The sequence below is a fragment of the Spermophilus citellus genome, assembly GCF_964194105.1.
Source record: "Spermophilus citellus genome assembly, chromosome: 16".
Classification (NCBI taxonomy): domain Eukaryota; kingdom Metazoa; phylum Chordata; class Mammalia; order Rodentia; family Sciuridae; genus Spermophilus; species Spermophilus citellus.
In genome coordinates, this window is record NC_138196.1 from 87,449,431 (window position 1) to 87,475,163 (window position 25,733).

The window sequence follows — 25,733 nt, forward strand, 5'->3', positions numbered from 1 at the left end:
GGGAGGGCGGGGGGGGGGCTGGCCGGAGGGGGGGGGGGTGGCCGGAGGGGCGGGAGGGGTGGCCGGAGGGGCGGGAGGGGGGCTGGCCGGAGGGGCGGGAGGGGGGCTGGCCGGAGGGGCGGGAGGGGGGCTGGCCGGAGGGGCGGGAGGGGTGGCCGGAGGGGTGGGAGGGGTGGGAGGGGGGCTGGCCGGAGGGCTGGGCCGCCCGCCCGGCCCCGCCCGGCCACCGGCCGGCGTCCGCGGGAGCCGCCGGGAGCGCGTCAGCCGGGCTCAGGGCGGGGCGGTGGCGCGGACGGAGCAGGTCGAGCCGCCCGCGATGTGGAAGCTGAGCCGGAGCCGGGTGCTCCTGGACGAGCCCGCGGAAGAGGAGGACTGCCTGGGGGCGGTGCCGCGGTCGGGGACAGCCGCGGCCCCGGCGCAGGTGAGGCGCGGGTGGGCTGGGGGCGCGGGCGGAGCTGCGGGCCCCCAGGTGAGGAGGGCGCGCGACCGGGTCCGCCGTGAGGTGCGGGCGGGGGATGTCGCGAAGCTCGTCCCGGGCCGCGGGGTGCTTCTCGCCGTGTGGGCCCCGCGTGTGGTCAGTAGACGGCGTGGCCAGGGCCCCGCGGGTGGCCGGGGCTCCCGAGAGCCCCCGACGTGTCTGTCAACTCCCGGAGCCGGCGGCGGCAGGGCACTGTCCCGGCTGGCCGTCGCGCTGCCCTTCACATTCCTGCCAAGGTGGACGTCTCCGGCCGGTTCCCGGTGGAAGAGCCGAGAAACCCCGACTCACGGCGCCCGGGACCTCTGGTGGTGGCGCTGGAGGGTCGTGGGCTAACGCGTGTTTCCTTTGAACCTTGGATTCTCTGAAGTTTGAAAGGCGTTTGCTTGACAAATGTAGAGAGATGTTTGGAATGTCTGGAATTTTTTGATTAAAAAGAATCACAGGTGCATCCTGTATGCATTCATAATCCTCCCCACCCTTTTTTCGTGTGCCATGAAATTTAGGTCGGAAACCCAGTTTGCCTCCCTCCCTCCCTTTTCTTCCTTCTTTCCCTTACAATTCTTCCTTCCTTCTTCCCTCCGCTCCCTTTTTATTCTCTCTCTGTGGTACTAGGGATTGTATCCAGGGCTGCCCACTGCCACTAAGCCACATCTCCAGCTTTTTTTTTTTTTTTTTTGTACTTACAGATGTGCAGCATGCCTTTATCTTGTATATTTTCATGTGGTGCTAAGGAGCAGACCCAGTGTCACACGTGCTAGGCGAGCAGTCTGCCGTGGAGCTGTGGCTCTAGCCCCTCTCCAGATCTTTTTGTTTTATATATTGCACCAGGGTTTCCCTAAATCGTCCAGGCTCGGCCTGGAACCTGTGATTCTGGGGCATCGGCCTCAGGGAGTAGCCACCATGCCCTGCTAGCTAAAATTTCGTTTTGTGTTAAATTTTGAGCAGCTTTTATGAAAGCCAATGATGATTTGCAGATCATTTCTTTCACAATTGGAGTAGAAGAACTCTGAGACAAATTGTTTCATCTTATGATTTTTTTTTTTTACAGGAGTTCATTACCATTCCCAGCTCACAGAAATTGGAGTTGATTTCTTTCTCTTTCTGGTACTGGGGATTGAATGAAGGGCTGGAGGTGTGGGTCAGTGGTGTGTTTCCACTGACCAACACCTCCAGCCCTTATAAGTTTTTTTGAGACTGGTTTCACTGAGTTGCCCAGACTGCCTCAGCCTTCAGGGTCACTGGGATCATAGGTGGCATTGCTGAGCACAGCTGATTCTCTCTCTCTCTCTCTCTCTCTCTTTTTTTTTTTTTAAAGAGAGAGAGAGACAGAGAGAATTTTTTAAATACTTTTTAGTTTTCAGTGGACACAACATCTTAATTTTATTTTTATGTGGTGCTGAGGATCGAACCCAGCGCTCTGCGCAGGCCAGGCGAACGTGCTACCGCTTGAGCCATATCCCCAGCCCCCATCTGATTCTCTTAAACATTAAGATATGGTTGCTATCAGAATTTCTCTTTGAAAAGTCACCTTTTGATAGTATTAGTGCTTATGTATATTTTACTTATTTTGTTATTTCATTTTACAGTGCTGGAGGTAAGCCCAGGGAGGGCCTGTAGCATTGCTAGGCGAGTGCTCTACCCAGAGAGAGATACACTTCCAGCTTTACCTTTAGATTTTTTAAGGCTCAAAATTTTTCAGTTGGTCTAAACAGCATCTGTTTTCTTAAATACTATGAAGAGAACTTATATGTGGTTACAGAATTAATGAAGAAGCTGTGAGTACCTAATGATGCTGCAAGATGAGCAGGGCTGTTTCCACAGGGAGTCGGAACCGTTTCAGTGGAGCCTTCGTATGTTCTGCTTCCAGATCTCTTGATGAATACTAAGACCATTGTTTTTCCTCGTGTGCTTTCATTTTGAACAGTTTCTAACATACAGAAAAGGTAGAAAAAATAGGAGCCTCTACTGAGATTCAGTCATAGGTAACACATTTGTTAAAAGCTCTTTCTGATCTTTAGTTTACAGAATTGTCATCTGTACTCTTTGGCTTACCTCTCTGTGTGGGTTTCAAAAAAATTTTATTTTAATATACTTTATTTTTTAGGTATGCAATTTGAGATACTAAGCAAATTCATGTGGGAAGCACAGAAACTTCCCATCTGTCCCCCTGCCCCCCTCCAGACTCCTGGCTCCTGGCACCAGAGCAGCCACATGTCCTCTGTACCTGAAGTCAACCCAGCGCTGAAGTGCATGCTTGGTGTGCCTTCCTGTGGGTTTGGACCGATGTCTGCGTATGACATGGAACCACCTCTGTAGTATCCTACAGAGTAGGTGCACTCTCCCACAAGCCCTCTGGGCTCTGCCTACTGCTTCCTCCTGCCCCCCTATCCCCTGGGACCCCTGACCACCCTTTTCCAGCATGTCTGCCATTAGCAGGTTTATGTCATTCCCAACTTACAGGAGTTGAAGTTGACTGTTGCATTTGAATATGGTCAGTATCAGAACTTGTATTAGAGAAATTACTTTTTGAGAGTATGTGGCCTTTTACATTGACTTCTTTCACTCAATAATATGCATTCAAGATTCCTTCACGTCTTTTTATGGATCAATAGCTCATTTCTTTTTAGTGCTGGATAATACTCCATTTTGTGGATGTACCAGTTCTGATCATTTTTCTTTATTATGGCATTGGGAATTGAGCAAAGGGCACGCTACTTCTGAGCTACATCCTCAGTCCTTTTAAAATTTTTTTTTATGTGAGAAAAGATCTCAGTTGCCCAGGCTGGCCTGAAACTTGCAGTCTTCCTGCCTCAGTTTCCCTCTGAGAAGCTGGGATTACAGGTATGTGTCACTGTGCCTGCCTACCACAGTTTATTCATCCATGTACCTACTTGCTTGCTTTCAACTTTTGGCTATTATGAGTAAGAGTGCTAAAAACATCCGTGTGTGGGTTTTTGTGTGTGTGTGTGTGTGTGTGTGTGTGTGTTAGAACATGAGTTTTCAGTTGGTTTGGGTAAATGCCAAGGATGTGCTTTCTTGGTATGAGTGTGGGTAGTTTTGTGAGACTGCTCTACTCCTACCAAAGCAGCTCACCATTTGGCATTCCTAGCAGCAGTGAGAGAGTTCCTGCTGCTCCATATCCTCTCCAGCATTTGGTGTTGCCAGTGTTTGGATTTGGGCCATTTTTATTGGTGTGCAGTGGTGTCTCATTGTTTTTTTAATCTGCATTTCCCCTGTGCAATAAAATATGCAGCCTCTTTTCACATGCTTACTTCCATCAGCATATCTTCTTTGGGGAGGTGTCTTTTAATGTCTTTGCCTCATTTTTAGAGTTTTAAGAGTTCTTTGTATGTTTTGTATAACAATCTGTTATCAGATGTGTCTGCAAGTATTTTCTTCCAGTCTCTGGCTTTTATTCTAATTCTCTTGACAGTGCCTTTTGTAGAGCAGAAGTTTTTAATTTAAATGAAGTTCAACTTTTCAATTCTTTCATGGATTGCACCTTGGTGTTGCATCTAAAAACTTGTTGCCATACCATAGTCTTCTAGGTTTTCTCCTGTTGTCTTCTAGTAGTGAGTGTAGACTGTGCTTTTTTGATACTTTATTAAGGATGGTCAGTATGTTGGAAAAACATTCAGTACTATCCAAAGTACAGGTATGAAGACATGAATTGGTATGTAAATACTGTGTATACAACCAGAGATATGAAAAATTGTGCTCTATGTGTGTAATAATTGTAAATTTATTTTTTAGGTATGCAATTTGAGATACTAAGCAAATTCATGTGGGAAGCTGTCATATTAAAAAAAAGAACAGTAGAGAAAATATTTGTTAATTGTGGCAGGTCCTTCATACTTTTATTCTTCAGGAGGATTAGTCTTTATCCAAAGCTAACTTCTCTTAGAATTAAATTTTAAAATTCATGACAAGTCTATCATACAACTGCTGCCTACAAATTTATTTAAATTTGAGAGAAGCAGAAACTAATACGTGAATAGTATTGATAGTACTGCAATTGATCACCTGTTTCATCAATGAAAGGTTTTAGAGTAGCAAAAAAACCTGCATGTAGTATTGAACGAGTCTGCTAAATTTGTTGTCTCAGTAGAAAGATGTTCTCAGTCCTTTTGTGCTTTCAACATGCAGGTTGAGAGTACACTGATATTAGAAAGGTATTAGTTTACATTCATGCCTGTTCTGTCAGCTTTCTTGAAAATCAGGTCCACAAAGCTATAATCTGTGTGTGTGTGCATTAAAGAAAAAAAAATAGCTGAATGTTGGGTTCTAATAAGTTCAAATATGAGGTGCTCAAACTTACTACTTGGATCAAGGGACACTTTACTAAAGTAGTTTTAACACGGTGAAGAGTAAATTACCCTGTGATTCTCTTTAGGCCATTGACCTGTTTGGTCATAAGCACACAAATATTTTGATTAAAATAAGCAGGTTGATAAGGAGAATCACTCATTGTTGTCATTCAACAAGAAGGAATGTGTTTTAATGAGTTTCATCTTAAGTAGGTCACTAAAAATGTGGCAAAACCCCTTGGATACTAGTTGTTAGGGAACTTCTTCCCTCAGTCCTAAGGGGTGCATTGTTAATGTTTTTGTGTATCATGGAATCTTTATGCAGCTGTACAGATGCATATGTAAGGACACACATTTGCCTTCCCGTCACAGGCACCTCTCTGTCCTCAGAACATCTCCTTAACACAGTACGTGTCTCATGGAGGACTCCATTTTAGCATCGCCAGCTGAAAAGAGGTGAATTTTCAAGACTGTGTGGTGGTAGATGTTTTTGGATGGATATGCCAAAATGTATTTGATTGGGCATATTGAGGGGCTGGGCTTTGTTTTGATCCTCCCCCTGAGAGTGTTAGCAGAGAGTGGAGAAGGAGATGCAGAGACCCAGCACTGGGGGTCTCCATGGGTTCATGCAGCTGAGCTGACTGCAGGCGGATTTGGTCAGCTGTAAGTCAGGGCCTTCCCAAACAAACCTTGGGGAATTTTCATGTTAAAAACATTTAAAGGGTTAGACATATTCTATAGGCATTGCCAGAAGGGATGGAGGAAGAAAAGAGAAAGAAAGGAGTCAAAGACTGTTTCAGGAATTTCAGAATCAGGTTGGAAGATGAAAAGAATGAGGGAGTCTGAGTTGAGATCCCCCAGCATCCTCCTCTGCGGTGCTGGGAGGGCTCTTCTGGAGCTCGCTCAGCTGATGGTATTTGGGAAGGAAGGAATGCCATCACCTAGCAGTTGGTGGTTGGGTCCAGCTCCTAGGCCCAGCCAACCACCACTGGCATCTTTCCAAGGGATGGTACAGTGGAACGAGGCCCTGATGTGCCTCAGATGTGCCTTGTCCACCATCCTGGCCTCTCTGCTTCTATAGCTAACATATCGTTGCTGTTTTCCATGAGTTCCAGCAGATGTGTGCCCTCTCCTGTCAGAAGCCCACATGTTGTGTAGACGTCACCCACGGCTTTCCCACTCAGCAGCGAGTGGCGATCGTTCCTAACCAGTGCAGAAAGAGGGTCCTTCTTCTTCCAGGCGCATCTTCTGTGTTCAGATGTTGTGTGAGTGTCTCAGTCCATTTCCTCTGCTATAGCAAGTGGGATAAACCGGAGGTTAAGTGGCACTCTCCATAGTTCTGGAGGCTGCAAGCTTGAGATCAACGTGCTGGCATATCTGCTCCTGTTGGCCTTCCCATTGGCCTTGTGGAGGGAAGTCGGCTCTGGCCACCGCCTCTGTGAGGACACTTATCTCATGACCGCTTTGACACTGATGACTGTCCTGAGGCTTATCCCCACACACCATCCTCTGGGAATAGGGCTTCAAAAGGTGAATTTTGGAGGGACACTAGCATTTAGACTTCAACAGGAGTGTGTGCTTGTATGGATATACAGATTTTTTTTTTTAATAGTCCTCTTTTGAGGACCTTTAGGAGCACATTCTAGTCTTGTCCTTTCACTTATATGAGGGAAATTTCTTCAAGTAGATCAATCACGAAATCCTTGAACAGTGAAGATTAACTGCACCTACCTTGCAGGGCCACCACAAGACTCTGCCGTAACAGATGGCAGCAGACAGTGCAGGCCCTCCATGGGGCAGCACCAGCACCCTCAGTCCAGTTCCTAACAGACCTCTGCTGAGCCACGCTCACAGCACACACAGTACCAGGGGGTCACAATGTTAGAACTGATGAACATCTTCCAGTTTTGAACAGAATACTGTATTCCCAGGGAGAAAATTCTAGAGCTAAAGCTTCATTTTCTTTCTTTAATAGACACTTATTCATTAAAGAGCTCACACAAGGAGTCCTGGAGTCATGGGGCCCTTTCCCCTAGAGCCCTGGGCCCTCCTTACATTAAAGTTGATACCCTTCCTGCTTCTGGTGTTTGGAAGTAACTGCTCCCTCCCTGCACCTGCAGAGAGCCACAGGGAGAGCAGGGACTGCAGGGTATGCGCCTACTGCAGCCGCTCTGGGGTCCACCAGCTGACAGAATGAGCATGAAATGTCCCGTCTGCCTGTAGCCCACAGAAGACAACTGTGCTCATGGTCTGTGCTCTCGGTCTGGATGAGATCCACCTGAAATCACAGGTGGGAATCCTGTCACTCAGGCTTCCGCCTCAATTTCCACCCCTGAGGCTGCTGCCCTTAGCCCCACTCCTCAGCCACAGCAGAGCTGACCATCCTCCCAGTGGTCCACTGAGGGCAGAGGACAGCTGTGGACAGAGCACTCCGCCAGGCCTGCCGTGGCACGGAGCAGCTGTCCACTCCCACGGTGAGCCTGTAGGGTGTGAGGCAGTGCCCACAGGCACCGAGAAGGGCACTCCTCCAGGCCATGGAGTCCAGGGAAGACCAGCTAGAACTCCCAGGTTTACAACTGGCTTTCACAGGTGCTCACTGCACAGGGCAACACGCAAGGCCTCCGAGGCTCCACGGCCCTCCCTGATGAGCAGACCTGCACCTACAAGAAGATTCTAGAGCTGTGCTTTCCGGTTCCATGGCCTTTAGCAAAAACTAGCTATTAAGGGCTGGGGATGTGGCTCAAGCGGTAGCGCGCTCACCTGGCATGCGTGCGGCCCGGGTTCGATCCTCAGCACCACATACCAACAAAGATGTTGTGTCTGCCGAGAACTAAAAAATAAATATTTAAAATTCTCTCTCTCTCTCTAAAAAAAAAAAAAAAAAACTAGCTATTAAGAACCTGAAACGGGGCTGGGACTGGGGCTCAGTGGTAGAGCACTTGCCTAGCACATGTGAGGCCCTAGGTTCTATCCTCAGCACCACTTACAAATAAGTAAATAAATAAAATAAAGGTATGGTGTCAACTACAACTGAGAAGTATTTTAAGAAAAGAAAAAAAGAATCTGAAACAGGACTAGTGGGGCTGAATTTTTAATTATTTAAATTTCAATTTAAAAGCAGATATTTAATTTCAGTTATTGGAAAACTTTTCAGGATTTTTGTAACAATTCAGATAAAACAATCTACTTTTACAGCTGTGAATTTTATAACCCTTAAATACTGATCAAGTATTTCTGATGAAAATTTAGCACTGAAATTAAATGTAAAATTAAATGTAAAATGCGCCGATAAATGAAAATACCACATATCTAAGACCAAGCATGAAAAAAGTACAATACATATCTCATGAACAGATTTTTATAGTTTACATATTTATGTAATTATATTTTGAAAATACTGATCTGAAATTTTGCATCAGAACTTTTAACATTTTGATGAGGCTACTAGAAAACACTATACTGTGCATCTAAGGGACAGCAGCACTGCTCTGCCCCTGACGGGAGTGACCTCAAGTCTCCTCTTTTCTCCTCTTCCCTTCCTCTGAATAACTCATCCATGGGAAATGGACTAGGGCTCTTCTGCTGTGCTGTACCAGGTGTCCAATAAACAACCCTATCAGCAGGTGTTGTCCGCTTACCCAGGAGAGGAGTCTGAGTAGGTGACCATCCTCCCCTCTTCCCCAGGTCTGGTGCCCTCCACTCAACCAGCACGAAAGAGGCCAGCTCTGCCCTAGGGCAGGATGTCCTCGTCCACTCATGTCACAGGTGCCTGGCACCAGCATGTGCCTGGCTCTGCTCTTGGCATCAGGGCGCAGCCTGCTTCACGGTCTTTTCTGTCGTGAAGTTTCCAGTCCAGAATGTAGATGACTTGGGAGAAGACAAGTAAAACACGCAGCTGCTGGAGTCCAGCTGTTCCCCTTGCTGGCCGCAGCTCTGTGGGCAGCAAGCGTCCACAGGAGTGCCAGCAAGGACTGAAACATGAAGGTAGAACATTGCCCTTGTTTAACCCTGGCCAGGAAGGAGCCCATTGCTATTCTGCATGTTTGCAAATAATTGCGTGAGCACTTATTGATCAGCATGGGTGTTGGATGTGACAGGAAGAAATAGGTATGTGAAACCATGTCAAAACAAGCAGCAGGGCACAGAGGCAGCCTTCTGAATGGGATCAGTATTTCTCAACCATATGTCTGATAAACGGTTAATATTTAATGTGCAAAGAACTTGTGCAACAATGAAAAAACAAATGAATTAAAAATGGGAAAGATATATTTAAAGAAGATAAACAAGTGCCCTATAAGCACATAAGATATTCATGACCAGTTCTCAGGGAAATGCAAGTCAAAGCCATGAGAGATTACTTCACACTTGGTGTGGCCACTGGAAAGAAAGAAAGACAGCCAGAAAATGACCAGTATAGGAGGATATGGGAAAATAGGACACTCATACACTATTGATGACTAGATAACAGGATGTAGCTACTTTGGAAAATGGTGGCAGTTCCTCTTAAATTTAAAATTGAATTACTATATGATCTAGCCATCCTTCTTTTGGGTGTATATCCTAAAGAAATGAGAACAAGATCACAATGAGATATTTGCTTGCCCACATTCATTGCAGCTCTATTCACAATAGCCCAGAGGTGAAAACAATCTAAATGTCTATGGATGGTTCCATGGGTAAAGCAAATGTGATCTCTATGTACGTTGGAATATTATTCCGTGTCTTATGCTGTTACATGGATCCATCTTGAGACGTTGTGCTTGGCGAATTAAGCCAATAATAGAAGATAGATAAAGCATGATTCTACTAGTGTGGTATTGAAAGTAATCAAACTCTTAGAAACAGAGGTTGGTTGACAACCTCTGTGGTTGGTGGGCCCTTTTTACTGGAGGTCCCGTGTCCTACATTATTGATGACAACTGGGCCCGTGGTGGTGAGCTTGTCTCCAGCCCTCTCCTCCTGCAGTTCAGGGCCAGTGGTGGGTGTCTGACTGCACGTTCCAGCCTCTGAGGGTGGGGTGAGTTTTCCAGGTGACCAGTCTTCTTGCCGAAGCCATCTAGGTCCTGTTCCGTGAGTCACCATATTAGCAGACAGTAAGTTCCAGTGGTTTTGGGAACTTGGCCGAGCCATGGATAAATACTAAATTTTGTTTTCATTTTACCACATGGTGAGTTTTGATCTATTTGTATGGATTTCAAATTAGACTTTATTAAGATAATTATGTGAATGACTTAAAACTTTTAAAAAGTGATGAAATGCCCCAGTCTCCCCCTGACCCTTGCTTTCGGGCTTAGATAAGTATTCCCTCCCAGTCTCCTAGTTTCTTGTGGCTTCATTTAAAAGAAATAAGTTCAATCTGTTTAGAATTATTTTGTCACAATGAAATGGATCTGTGTTTTCTCTCAGAATAACCAGTTATCTTAAATCCATTTTGAAGTGAGCCATTTCCCTTCGTCTGTGCCACTTTTCATTGTAAATCGTGTCTGTGTTTGGGGCTTATCGGGTTTTCCACCTGTATAGTGTTTCTGTCTGTTTTCATTTTACTTCCACAACTTTACTTAGTAAAGTTTTATAATCCATGAATTACTGGGTAATGTAAATTGATTTTTATTTTAGACTTGAGAAAAATACATCTGCCTTAGCATGTTTATTATTAATTTTTTTGGTATTATTAAGCAATTCTATTGTCTTCTCCTTTTTCAGTAGATTACTTTTTAGAGCACTTTTGGGTTTACAGCAAGATTAAGTGAAAGGTACAGAGATTCCCTGTACATCCCCTGTTCTCACACCATCTCCTGTACCAACATCTGCAGAGAGGTGCGTTTCTCAGTCAGTGAACCTGTGGACCTCATCATCACCCAGAGTCCACAGCTGACCTGAGGGGCCTCTTCTGTGTTCCGCAGTCTGTGTGTGGGCAGATGTGCGACGGCAGGGTCCACTTACGTGGTATCACAGAGACAGATTCCCTGCTGAACACCGTGTTCCCCTGGCTTCCTCCGTCCCTGGCAACCACTGACCTTTGCACTGGCCCTGGGTTTCACCTTTGAGGGGTGTGATGTACTTGGCACCACAGTGAGCGGCCTTTTGGAATGGCTTCTTGGACTCAGCAGTGCGTTGCTTTCTTACGTGGCCTCTTTTTATGGTTGATGGTTCATTTTTTTTTTTAAATCACTGAGCACTTCCTGTTATCTGGATGTACCACAGTTTACGTACGCACTCACCCACTGAAGGGCAACTTGGTTGCTTTGGAGTTTTTGCAGTGATGAGAAAAGCCTATCTACATGTCTGTGTGCTGGTTTTAGTGTGGACACATGTCAGCTTTTCAGGGCTTTTGAGTAAGTAGCAGGGAACATGCCTGCTGGGTTGTAAGGAATGGACAGACTGTCTTCCAGGGTACATGTGTCATTTTGCATTCCCGCCGCAGTGGATGAGAGCGCCTGCTGCCCCGTTTTCTCGCCAGCACGTGGTGCTGTTTGTGTCTGGAGTCTGGCCGTGACGGGTGTGCAGTGCACCTTACCTGTCTGGGTTCCACACCACATGTGCTGACTTGCATCTGTGTCTCTTCCTTGGAGATTCCTGGTCAGGCTGTTCTAGAAGAGTTCTTTGTGTATTTTTGATAGCAGTTCTCAGTAAGATATCTCTTACAAATATCTTTTCCAAGTCTGGGTTTCTCTGCATCCTCTGCAGTATTTTATTTGCCTCATACAGTCCTGAGGGACATGCTTTATCACAAGAAGTGACAGCAGCTTACTGTCTGGTTTTACTTAAGTAGAAAGGATCAGACGAAGATCTTGTTTCTGCTTTATGCTCTGCCTTCCTCCCGAGCACCATGCTGTAACCCCTAGACCACTCCTTGGCTTTCAGACCTCTGGATGAGCAGGCAGTCCTGATGCCTACGTGGACTCGCAAGGTTTAATCCGAGAGAGATCTCACAGTGTCTCAGCTGAGAGGTTGGTAAATGTGTGCCGCAGAGGATGTGGACCAGAGGGGAGAGAGTGGGCGGAGGGCCGTCCTGTGCACGTCCTTCATCCGGGGTCCACACAGCAGCTGTCAGTGTGTGTGTGGGGCTGACATTTGGGCTGAGGAGGTGCTCTGTGATTTCTAGGAGGTCACAGAGTGGGTGAGCAGGACCAACCACCCGATGTTCGGACGGCCTGTGGCACATCGGGGGGAGGTGGGGACCTCCGAGAGAGAGCCTGGAGCAGGCTGACTGCTCACCCCTCCATTCAGTGGTGTGTAGCGTGCTGTGCCTGGGAACCTGAGGCCCTGGAGTGAGCGGCCTGGTGCTTCTGTCCACAGCGAGGGGCAGTAGGAGTCCAGAGAGATGCTCACAGGGCCTTGCAGTGCTTCCTTTCCCTGGATGCCGCTGCCCTCAGGTCCACGGGCTGCAGCCCTGTGGTGCTGCCACTGCTCTCCCACTGCTTCCCCTGACCTTCTTCTCCCCCAGCAGTTTCAGCTTATTATTTCAACCTCAGGAAACATGGAGCCTGGTCCTGCCCAGTGTTATCTTCATGAGATCGGCCAGGCCTATTTCTGTCATGCTTTGTTTGTAATGTGGTATTTGTCATCTATCACTAGAAGTCCCTGAGCGCTGTCGGGCCCTGCGTGGGGGGTGTGGGTCGGGGCTCTTCCTGGCCCTTGTCCACCCAGCCCTCAGAGCTGGCAGCCCCTCCCTTCCTCCAGGGTCTCGCTTGCTTCCCGTGGTGGCTGGGTGGCGACAGAGGCATCTCTGGCTCATGGCACACCGCAGCAAGTACCTGCGTCTGTGGTGGCCAGCGCACACACTGGGCCCTGGGTCCCGCTCTGTCACTGTGTCTCTAAGCGGTGGTCCAGGCAGTCTAGGGGGAGAGCAGGTGTCTTGGCACACTGGCCTGAGAGGACTCCAGCTGTGAGGAGGCTGGGTGTGGCTCCAGGGGGGCACTGTGAGCCCGGGCCCTGAGTCCTCTGTGTGTCCTCCTCCTTGGGCTTGTCCCAGCTTGCTGGCTAGACCTGTCTACCTCTCTGTGGCTCTGATCTTCACCTCCCTCTCCCACCAATAACGCGACGTCTGGAGTGTCCTTTTTTGAACAGGTGTCTGTACCTACTTACTCTGCCTCCTGGGAGAGGGGAAGGGCATTGGACTGGCTGTTTGTGTTGGAAGGGGACAAAATGGGGGTCAAGGGCCTGAGGGCAGGGCTCCCTGGTCAGGAGCACAACTCTCTTCCCAGACAGCCCGCGGAGCCTGTGGCATGCGCTAAGAGACTGCGGACCTGGCTGGCCCCTCACACCTGCCCCTGCTCTGCCTGAGGTGGCTGCGGTCTCTGGCAAACCCTCCAGTGCAGTTGTACCCTGCACCAGTTGCCCTTGGGTGACCCCTGGACACTGGGCTGTTGATCAGAGCTGTTCCCACCGTGGTTTGAGGTTTCTGTGTTGTTAAAGCGTGGGCCTGGCTTCCTGCTCTCAGTGAGGTACTGATTGCCCGATGGCGCTGGTTTTGTTACCTTTTATACCCCCTTGCTGTGGCCAAGGAGGATGTCGAGACACTGTAGAAAGAGGTGGGAGCAGGTGGAGTTAATGCCAGCTCTGGCCACAGGTTTGGGTCTCATGCCACTCCTTAGGATTTTGATTGGCAGAAGTAATGGATTTAATGGATCATGTTTCTTCATTGGGATTGCCTTTTCCAGTTTCTTTAAAAAAAAAAGGGAGAGCTATTTTAAGCATTTTCAATATTGTGAAAACTAATATCTACCCCTCTCAACTCAAAGTGGATCAAGGACCTAGGAATTAAGCCAGGGACACTGCATCTGTTAGAAGAAAACGTAGGCCCAGGTCTCCATCATGCTGGGTCAGGCCCCAGCTTCCTCAATAAGACTCCTGTAGCGCAAGAGTCGATATCAAGAATCAGTAAATGGGGTGGATTTGAACTAAAAAGCTTCTTCTCAGCAAAAGAAACAATCTGTGAGGCGAATAGAGAGCCTACTAATTGGGAACAAATTTTTATTATACGAACATCTGATAGAGCACCAATCTCTAGATATATAAAGAACTAAAAAAATCTTAACACCAAAAAAAACCCCAATCAATAAATGGGCCAAGGAACTGAACAGACACTTCTCAGAAGGTGATCTACAATCAATCAACAAATATATGAAAAAATGTTCAACATCTCTAGCAGTTAGAGAAATGCAAATCAAAACTACTCTTAAGATTTTATCTCGGGCTGGGGATGTGGCTCAAGTGGTAGCACGCTCACCTGGCACGTGCAGGGCGCTGGGTTCGATCCTCAGCACCACATAAAATAAAAATGTTGTGTCCACCGAAAACTAAAAAATAAATATTAAAAACAATTCCCTCTCCCCCCTTAAAAAAAAAAAAGATTTTATCTCATTCCAGTCAGAATGGCAGCTATCATGAAAACAAACAGTAAGTGTTGGCGAGGATGTAGGGAAAAAAGGCACACTCATACACTGCTGGTGGGACTGCAAATTGGTGCAGCCAATATAGAAAGCAGTATGGAGATTCCCTGGAAAACTGGGAATGGAACCACCATTTGACCCAGCTATCCCTCTCCTTGGTCTATACCCAAAGGATTTAAAAACAGCATACTACAGGGACACAGCCACATCAATGTTTATAGCAGCACAATTCACAATATCTAAACTGTGAACCAACCTAGATGCCCATCAGTTGATGAATAGATAAAGAAAATGTGGTATATATACATAATGGAATATTACTCAGCATTAAAAGAGATAAAATCATGGCATTTGCAGGTAAATGGATGGAGCTGGAAAATATAATGCTAAGTAAAATTAGCCAATCCTCAAAAACCACATGATTTCTCTGATTTAAGGATGCTGATCCCTAATATGCTGCCTGGGGTCAGGGGTGGGGTGGGAGTGGGAGGATTAAATGAACTCTAGATAGGGAAAAGGGGAAAAGGGGAGTGAGAGGAGGGGGCATAGGGGTAGGAAAGATGGTGGGATGCGACAGTCATCATTACCCTAAGTACATGTATGAAGACATGAAGGATGTGACTCTACTTTGTGTAAACCAGAGATATAAAAAATTGTGCTCTGTATGTGTAATATGGATTGTAATGCATTCCGTTATCTTGTATAACAAATTAACATTAAAAAAAATCAAAAGACCCCTCTTATTCCTGAGTTTCACAGGAGTGCCAACCTGGCGAGCTGGTTATAAAACAATTAGCATTTAATGATGAGGTGTGCACGGGTTATATAATGCGCCGATGGAGTATTCCACAGTCTTGCTGAACAAAAGCACATTTGTACAAGGAAGGCCATGCACTGCTGTTTTACGTTTGTAGATCCATCTGCTAACTGGCCAATCTCATGGTTTTTCATTTTAGATTGCATAAGCAATTCCAAATGTATTAACTAACATGTTTTTATTAGGCACATGAGATTGGGTGAAGGTTAGAATGTGTGTATATTGGTTACATAAATTGAATTTCAAAGCACTATTTATGAAAGACTGATTTTTATTTCAGCAAAATACTTTATTTAAAAATTTAGTGTGGGAATTAAATTTTCCTCACTACTCCAAATAAATAATTACCATTACTAGGAGTAATTAGCCGTTTAGTTTTCAAATATGTTTGTTTGAAAAGGACACAAGGTGGAGATGCTCAGAATGGGGATGTCTGGCAAGGCAGCCTACAGCCACAGACCATGGAATTGACTGAGGAATGTTGAAGAAGCAGATGTGCCTTTCCTGATGACTGTTTTAACATGACCTCCTCTTCTGTTGATGGCCCTTGCATCAGCTGCAGAGGTGAGGGAAGGCAGCTGGCTTGGGCAGTGGCTGGCCCTGCCGGGAGGGCAGCCCAGGCACATCTGCAGCTGGTGGAGGCAAGCACCAGCTGCTGTGAGGTACTGGGCCCCAGGACTGTGGCAGAGCCCGCAGTCTGCTCTGCACATGAGGGGCACTGGAGGGCGGCTCAGCCTCTCCCCACAGGGAGAAGTTGTTAGGACCCTTGCCTTCTTTGTGCCTGTCTCTGCTCTCCACCTTTGCTTTAGGACCCCTCACAAAGGGCTCATGAGACAGTGACTGGTGAAGAGGGAAGTATCACACAGGACCCGTCCTTGAGCACACCACAGGATACGCAGCTGCCTGCTGGCGAAGTATAAAGGTGCGCCTACGGAAGTGCCTGCTAGAGATCTTGTGGCATGACAGGGAGGGTTTGTGCCCAGGACCAGGGCAGCTGCTCTGCTGTGAGGAAGCCTCCTGAGCAACAGAGATGGGGGTCAGCGAGTCCTGGCTGAGGTGTCCTCCGCCTATTTGGCAAGATCTGTTGGCAGGAGGCCTCCAGAGTGGTGGTGTTGTGTGTGTGTGTTAGGAGGGCTGAGGCTGAAAAGTCAGAGGATAGCTCCAGATGTGTCTGTCTTTCTACAGGGAGGGAGCTCATGGTTTGGGCTTGAAATGTGTCCCTTCCAGGCACTAGGCTCCCTCTGCAGTGAGCAGGATCTTGCTCCCGTCCAGAGACTGCACTGGAGAGGGCACACGCACCTGCTTGTGTTCCAGCCGCTAGGAATGGGGACAGGCCTCAGACACCAGCTCTACTGATTTGTGAGCACAGCCTGAGTCCTCACATTGGCTGTGTGTGGTCCTGAACAGAGTGTAGGGTGTGTGTGTGTGTGTGTGTAAGAGAGAGACCTGGGGCAAAGTATGTGCATGTGTGGTGTATGTGTGAGAAAGAGAGAAAGAGATAAAGAGATACTGGGAAAATTTGTGTGTGTGTGTGTGTGTGTGTGTGTGTGAGAGAGAGAGAGAGAGAGAGAGAGAGAGAGAGAGAGAGAGAGATAGATAGATCTTGGGCAAAGTGTGCAGTGTGTGTGCGCCTGTGATCCTGGACATGTGCATCTGGTGTATCTGGCTATGTATGCTGTATCCGAGGGCACCTGGGTGTTGTGATTGTGCTGTGCCGTTAACAGACAAGACTCTTCTGTGTTTCCACAGTGCCAGAACTTATCGAATAACAATATATCCACAGGCTACTGAACGCTCATCAGTGGCAGTTCTCTGGGCACGCGAGGGACACCTGGCAGTCCCAAGCTGGGCAGTCGCAGATTCTTGTGTTCCAACCTTAATATCTAGAATCTGAAACACACGAGCCACACCTACTTCACACAGTGATAGAAAACAGGACACAGAAAGACTTAGGAAGGGCTAAGCCACTGCAGGGTTGCAGGATGCTGAGCCAGGCACAGGCAGAGGCAGGAGTGCAGGGTCGGGGAGTGCCTGGGTGGGCAGACAAGGGTTTAAGGAACGGTTCCCAGAGGGGGTCAAGGCCAAGGACCTGGATGTGAGCAGTTTCAGTCTCAGAGCATCAGCTGGGTGTCAGCGTGGAGTGGGCCATGCGTGGTTGTCACAGGCGGGAGAAACCCTGCTCTGCTAGGTTCACTGCTATGGCAGTTTTCCTGGGGAGGCTGTGATGAGTGACCAGGAGATGGGGTCAAGATGCTGCCATGTCCTGTCTTGGGGTGCTCCTCTTATGGTTGTCCTTCAGGTTGATAATTTCTTGTGCTTGGTGTTCCTGATATGATTTGGGACATCCAAGTGTCCAGGTTTTCCTTGATTTAGTTGGATAAGTTGGCAGGTGTAAGTTATTTATTAGTTTGTGCCTGTGGCCCTTGTGATGTTAGGCTGGTGATGGTTGCTTACATGTACAATCAAGGTGCAGAATCATTACACCTTGGCACATGGACTCAAAATGGAATGAGTTATGGCAAACTACTGCTTTATAAGATGGACTCACCAGGGCAAGCACAGCCTGAGGACTGTTGTTCTACACACCATGGAGTCACTAGGGCAAGCACAGCCTGAGGAGTGTTGTTCTACACACCATGGAGTCACGCAGGGTAGGCACAGCCTGAGGACTGCTGTTCTGCACACCATGGAGTCACTCAGGGCAGGCACAGCCTGAGGACTGCTATTCCGCACATCATGGAGTCACTAGGGAAGGCGCAGCCTGAGGACTGCTGTTCCACACACCATGGAGTCACTAGGGCAGGCACAGCCTGAGGACTGCTGTTCTACACACCATGGAGTCACCAGGGCAGGCACAGCCTGAGGACTGCTGTTCTACACACCATGGAGTCACTAGGGCAGGCACAGCCTGAGGACTGCTTTTCTGCACACCATGGAGTCACCAGGGCAGGCACAGCCTGAGGACTGCAGTTCCGCACACCATGGAGTCACCAGGGCAGGTACAGCCTGAGGACTGCTGTTCTACACATCATGGAGTCACTCAGGGCAGGCACAGCCTGAGGACTGCTGTTCTACACACCATGGAGTCACTAGGGCAGGCACAGCCTGAGGACTGCTGTTATACACACCATGGAGTCACTCAGGGCAGGTGCAGCCTGAGGACTGCTGTTCTACACACCATGGAGTCACCAGGGCAGGGACAGCCTGAGGACTGCTGTCCTACACACCATGGAGTCACTAGGGCAAGCACAGCCTGAGGACTGTTGTTCTATACACCATGGAGTCACTAGGGGAGGCACAGCCTGAGGACTGCTGTTCTACACACCATGGAGTCACTAGGGCAGGCACAGCCTGAGGACTGCTGTCCTACACACCATGGAGTCACTCAGGGCAGGCACAGCCTGAGGACTGCTGTTCTACACACCATGGAGTCACTAGGGCAGGCACAGCCTGAGGACTGCTGTTCTACACCATGGAGGCACTAGGGCAAGCACAGCCTGAGGACTGCAGTTCCGCACACCATGGAGTCACCAGGGCAGGTACAGCCTGAGGAGTGCTGTTCTACACATCATGGAGTCACTCAGGGCAGGCACAGCCTGAGGACTGCTGTTCTACACACCATGGAGTCACTAGGGCAGGCACAGCCTGAGGACTGCTGTTCTACACCATGGAGGCACTAGGGCAAGCACAGCCTGAGGACTGCAGTTCCGCACACCATGGAGTCACCAGGGCAGGTACAGCCTGAGGAGTGCTGTTCTACACATCATGGAGTCACTCAGGGCAGGCACAGCCTGAGGACTGCTGTTCTACACACCATGGAGTCACTAGGGCAAGCACAGCCTGAGGACTGTTGTTCTACACACCATGGAGTCACTAGGGGAGGCACAGCCTGAGGACTGCTGTTCCACACTCCATGGAGTCACTCAGGGCAGGCACAGCCTGAGGACTGCTGTTATACACACCATGGAGTCACTAGGGCAGGCACAGCCTGAGGACTGCTGTTCTACACACCATGGAGTCACTAGGGCAGGCACAGCCTGAGGACTGCTGTTCTACACACCATGGAGTCACTAGGGCAAGCACAGCCTGAGGACTGTTGTTCTACACACCATGGAGTCACTAGGGGAGGCACAGCCTGAGGACTGCTGTTCCACACTCCATGGAGTCACTCAGGGCAGGCACAGCCTGAGGACTGCTGTTCTACACACCATGGAGTCACTAGGGCAGGCACAGCCTGAGGACTGCTGTTCTACACACCATGGAGTGACCAGGGCAGGTGCAGCATGAGGACTGCTGTCCTACACAACATGGAGTCACTAGGGCAGGCACAGCCTGAGGACTGCTGTTCTACACAACATGGAGTCACTAGGGCAGGCACAGCCTGAGGACTGCTGTTCTACACACCATGGTGTCACTAGGGCAGGCACAGCCTGAGGACTGCTGTTCTATACACCATGGAGTCACTAGGGCAAGCACAGCCTGAGGACTGCTGTTATACACACCATGGAGTCACTAGGGCAAGCACAGCCTGAGGACTGTTGTTCTATACACCATGGAGTCACTAGGGGAGGCACAGCCTGAGGACTGCTGTTCTACACACCATGGAGTCACTAGGGCAGGCACAGCCTGAGGACTGCTGTCCTACACACCATGGAGTCACTCAGGGCAGGCACAGCCTGAGGACTGCTGTTCTACACACCATGGAGTCACTAGGGCAGGCACAGCCTGAGGACTGCTGTTCTACACACCATGGAGTCACTAGGGCAAGCACAGCCTGAGGACTGTTGTTCTACACACCATGGAGTCACTAGGGGAGGCACAGCCTGAGGACTGCTGTTCTACACACCATGGAGTCACCAGGGCAGGTACAGCCTGAGGAGTGCTGTTCTACACATCATGGAGTCACTCAGGGCAGGCACAGCCTGAGGACTGCTGTTCTACACACCATGGAGTCACTAGGGCAGGCACAGCCTGAGGACTGCTGTTCTACACACCATGGAGTCACTAGGGCAAGCACAGCCTGAGGACTGTTGTTCTACACACCATGGAGTCACTAGGGGAGGCACAGCCTGAGAACTGCTGTTCCACACTCCATGGAGTCACTCAGGGCAGGCACAGCCTGAGGATTGCTGTTCTACACACCATGGAGTCACTAGGGCAGGCACAGCCTGAGGACTGCTGTTCTACACACCATGGAGTCACTAGGGCAAGCACAGCCTGAGGACTGTTGTTCTACACACCATGGAGTCACTAGGGGAGGCACAGCCTGAGAACTGCTGTTCCACACTCCATGGAGTCACTCAGGGCAGGCACAGCCTGAGGATTGCTGTTCTACACACCATGGAGTCACTAGGGCAGGCACAGCCTGAGGACTGCTGTTCTACACACCATGGAGTCACTAGGGCAAGCACAGCCTGAGGACTGTTGTTCTACACACCATGGAGTCACTAGGGGAGGCACAGCCTGAGGACTGCTGTTCCACACTCCATGGAGTCACTAGGGGAGGCACAGCCTGAGGACTGCTGTTCTACACACCATGGAGTCACTAGGGCAGGCACAGCCTGAGGACTGCTGTTCTACACACCATGGAGTGACCAGGGCAGGTGCAGCATGAGGACTGCTGTCCTACACAACATGGAGTCACTAGGGCAGGCACAGCCTGAGGACTGCTGTTCTACACACCATGGAGTCACTCAGGGCATGCACAGCCTGAGGACTGCCGTTCTGCACACCATGGAGTCACTCAGGGCAGGCACAGCCTGAGGACTGCTGTTCTACACACCATGGAGTCACACAGGGTAGGCACAGCCTGAGAACTGCTGTTCTACACACCATGGAGTCACTAGGGCAGGCACAGCCTGAGGACTGCTGTTCTACACACCATGGAGTCACTAGGGCAGGTACAGCCTGAGGACTGCTGTCCTACACACCATGGAGTCACTAGGGCAGGGACAGCGTGAGGACTGCTGTTGTACACACCATGGAGTCACTCAGGGCAGGCACAGCCTGAGGACTTCTGTTTACACACCATGGAGTCACCAGGGCAGGCACAGCCTGAGGACTGCTGTCCTACACACCGTGGAGTCACTAGGGCAGGCACAACCTGAGGACTGCTGTTCTACACACCATGGAGTCACTAGGACAGGCACAGCCTGAGGACTGCTGTTCTATACCCCATGGAGTCGCTCAGGGCAGGCACAGCCTGAGGACTGCTGTTGTACACACCATGGAGTCACTAGGGCAGGCACAGCCTGAGGACTGCTGTTTAAACACCATGGAGTCACTCAGAGCAGGCTCAGCCTGAGGACTGCTGTTCTACACACCATGGAGTCACGCAGGGCAGGCACAGCCTGAGGACTGCTGTTGTACACACCATGGAGTCACTAGGGCAGGCACAGCCTGAGGACTGCTGTTTAAACACCATGGAGTCACTCAGGGCAGGCTCAGCCTGAGGACTGCTGTTCTACACACCATGGAGTCACGCAGGGCAGGCACAGCCTGAGGACTGCTGTTGTACACACCATGGAGTCACTCAGGCCTGGCGCATCCTGAGGACTGCTGTTCTACACACCATGGAGTCACTCCAGGCAGGTACAGCCTGAGGACTACTGTTGTACACACCATGGAGTCACTCAGGGCAGGCACAGCCTGAGGACTGCTGTTCTACACACCATGGGGTCACTAGGGCAGGCGCAGCCTGAGGACTGCTGTTCTACACACCATGGAGTCACTAGGGCAGTTACAGCCTGAGGACTGCTGTTCTACACCATGGAGTCACTCAGGGCAGGCACAGCCTGAGGACTGCTGTTCTCACACCATGGAGTCACTAGGTAAGGCAGAGCCTGAGGACTGCTGTCCTACACACCGTGGAGTCACTAGGGCAGGCACAGCCTGAGGACTGCTGTTCTACACACCATGGAGTCACGCAGGGTAGGCACAGCCTGAGGACTGCTGTTCTACACACCATGGAGTCACTAGGGCAGGCACAGCCTGAGGACTGCTGTTCTACACACCATGGAGTCACGCAGGGTAGGCACAGCCTGAGGACTGCTGTTCTACACACCATGGAGTCACTAGGGCAGGTGCAGCCTGAGGAATGCTGTTCTGTACACCATGGAGTCACTAGGGCAGGTGCAGCCTGAGGACTGCTGTTCTACACACCATGGAGTCACTAGGGCAGGCGCAGCCTGAGGACTGCTGTTCTACACACCATGGAGTCACTCAGGCCTGGCGCATCCTGAGGACTGCTGTTCTACACACCATGGAGTCACTCCAGGCAGGTACAGCCTGAGGACTACTGTTGTACACACCATGGAGTCACTCAGGGCAGGCACAGCCTGAGGACTGCTGTTCTACACACCATGGAGTCACTCAGGGCAGGCACAACCTGAGGACTGCTGTTCTACACACCATGGAGTCACCAGGGCAGGCACAGCCTGAGGACTGCTGTTCTACACACCATGGAGTCACCAGGGCAGGCACAGCCTGAGGACTTCTGTTCTACACACCATGGAGTCACTCAGGACAGGCACAGCCTGAGGACTGCTGTTCTACACACCATGGAGTCACTCAGGGCAGGCACAGCCTGAGGACTGCTGTTCTACACCATGGAGTCACTAGGGCAGGCACAGCCTGAGGACTGCTGTTCTACACACCATGGAGTCACTAGGGCAGGCACAGCCTGTGGACTGCTGTCCTACACACCATGGAGTCACTCAGGGCAGGTACAGCCTGAGGACTGCTGTCCTACACACCATGGAGTCACTAGGGCAGGCACAGCCTGAGGACTGCTGTTCTACACACCATGGAGACACTCAGGGCAGGCACAGCCTGAGAACTGCTGTTCTACACACCATGGAGTCACTCAGGGCAGGCAAAGCCTGAGGACTGCTGTCCTACACACCATGGAGTCACTCAGGACAGGCACAGCCTGAGGACTGCTGTCCTACACACCATGGAGTCACTCAGGGCAGGTACAGCCTGAGGACTGCTGTCCTACACACCATGGAGTCACTCAGGGCAGGCACAGCCTGAGAACTGCTGTCCTACACACCATGGAGTCACTAGGGCAGGCAAAGCCTGAGGACTGCTGTCCTACACACCATGGAGTCACTAGGGCAGGCACAGCCTGAGGACTGCTGTCCTACACACCATGGAGTCACTCAGGGCAGGCACAGCCTGAGAACTGCTGTTCTACACACCATGGAGTCACTAGGGCAGGCAAAGCCTGAGGACTGCTGTCCTACACACCATGGAGTCACTAGGGCAGGCACAGCCTGAGGACTGCTGTCCTACACACCATGGAGTCACTCAGGGCAGGTTCATCCTGCGGACTGCTGTTCTGCACACCATGGAGTCACTCAGGGCAGGCACAGCCTGAGGACTGCTGTCCTACACACCATGGAGTCACTAGGGCAGGCACAGCCTGAGGACTGCTGTTCTACACCATGGAGTCACCAGGACAAGTGCAGCCTGAGGACTGCTGTTCTACACACCATGGAGTCACTAGGGCAAGCACAGCCTGAGGACTGCTGTTCTACACACCATGGAGTCACTAGGGCAGGCACAGCCTGAGGACTGCTGTTCTACACACCATGGAGTCACTAGGGCAGGCACAGCCTGAGGACTGCTGTTCTACACACCATGGAGTCACTAGGGCAGGCACAGCCTGAGGACTGCTGTTCTACACACCATGGAGTCACTAGGGCAGGCACAGCCTGAGGACTGCTGTTCTACACACCATGGAGTAACCAGGGCAGGCACAGCCTGAGGACTGCTGTTCTACACCATGGAGTCACCAGGACAAGTGCAGCCTAAGGACTGTTGTTCTATACACCATGGAGTCACTAGGGAAGGCGCAGCCTGAGGACTGCTGTTCTGCACACCATGGAGTCACTAGGGCAGGCACAGCCTGAGGACTGCTGTTCTACACACCATGGAGTCACTAGGGCAGGCACAACCTGCGGACTGCTTTTCTACACACCATGGAGTCACCAGGGCAGGCACAGCCTGAGGACTGTTGTTCTATACCCCATGGAGTCACTAGGGCAGGCACAACCTGCGGACTGCTTTTCTACACACCATGGAGTCACTAGGGCAGGCACAGCCTGAGGACTGCTGTTCCACACACCATGGAGTCACTAGGGCAGGCACAGCCTGAGGACTGCTGTTCTACACACCATGGAGTCACTCAGGGCAGGTGCAGCCTGAGGACTGCTGTTCTACACACCATGGAGTCACTAGGGCAGGCGCAGCCTGAGGACTGCTGTTCTACACACCATGGAGTCACTAGGGCAGGTGCAGGCTGAGGACTGCTGTTCTATACACCATGGAGTCACTAGGGAAGGTGCAGCCTGAGGACTGCTGTTCCACACACCATGGAGTCACTAGGGCAGGCACAGCCTGAGGACTGCTGTTCTACATACCATGGAGTCACTCAGGGCAGGCACAGCCTGAGGACTGCTGTTCTACACACCATGGAGTCACTCAGGGCAGGTGCAGCCTGAGGACTGCTGTTCTACACACCATGGAGTCACTAGGGCAGGCACAGCCTGAGGACTGCTGTTCTACACACCATGGAGTCACTAGGACAGTCACAGTCTGAGGACTGCTGTCCTACACACCATGGAGTCACTAGGGCAGGCACAGCCTGAGGACTGCTGTTCTACACACCATGGAGTCACTAGTGCAGGTACAGCCTGAGGACTGCTGTTCCACACACCATGGAGTCACTAGGGCAGGCACAGCCTGAGGACTGCTGTTCTACACACCATGGACTCACTAGGACAGTCACAGTCTGAGGACTGCTGTCCTACACACCATGGAGTCACTAGGGCAGGCACAGCCTGAGGACTGCTGTTCTACACAGCATGGAGTCACTAGTGCAGGCACAGCCTGAGGACTGGTGTTCTACACACCATGGAGTCACTAGGGCAGGCACAGCCTGAGGACTGCTCTCCTACACACCATGGAGTCACTCAGGGCAGGGACAGCCTGAGGACTGCTGTCCTACACACCATGGAGTCACTAGGGCAGGCACAGCCTGAGGACTGCTGTTCTACACACCATGGAGTCACCAGGGCAGGCACAGCCTGAGGACTGCTGTTCTACACACCATGGAGTCACCAGGACAAGTGCAGCCTGAGGACTGCTGTTCTACACACCATGGAGTCACCAGGACAAGTGCAGCCTGAGGACTGCTGTCCTACACACCATGGAGTCACTAGGGCAGGCACAGCCTGAGGACTGCTGTTCTACACACCATGGAGTCACTAGTGCAGGCACAGCCTGAGGACTGCTGTTCTACACACCATGGAGTCACTAGGGCAGGCACAGCCTGAGGACTGCTCTCCTACACACCATGGAGTCACTCAGGGCAGGGACAGCCTGAGGACTGCTGTCCTACACACCATGGAGTCACTAGGGCAGGCACAGCCTGAGGACTGCTGTTCTACACACCATGGAGTCACTAGGGCAGGCACAGCCTGAGGACTGCTGTTCTACACACCATGGAGTCACTAGGGCAGGCACAGCCTGAGGACTGCTGTTCTACACACCATGGAGTCACTCAGGGCAGGTGCATCCTGAGGACTGCTGTTCTACACACCATGGAGTCACTAGGGCAGGCACAGCCTGAGGACTGCTCTCCTACACACCATGGAGTCACTCAGGGCAGGGACAGCCTGAGGACTGCTGTCCTACACACCATGGAGTCACTAGGACAGGCACAGCCTGAG

General features: G+C 50.5%; 1 protein-coding gene across 2 annotated transcripts in view; it reads left to right on the forward strand.

Moving 5' to 3' along the window:
- Nucleotides 1–204: 204 nt before the first annotated feature.
- TDRP (testis development related protein) overlaps nucleotides 205–25,733 on the forward strand; it is a 42,030-nt gene continuing 16,501 nt past the window's right edge. Inside the window, exon 1 of one of the 2 annotated variants that reach the window (XM_081269353.1) lies at nucleotides 205–469. In XM_081269353.1, coding sequence (XP_081125479.1) covers nucleotides 317–469 — 153 coding nt within the window. In that variant the 5' untranslated portion in view covers nucleotides 205–316. The remainder of the gene's footprint in view (nucleotides 470–25,733) is intronic. The other variant, XM_081269354.1, reaches the window with a different exon arrangement.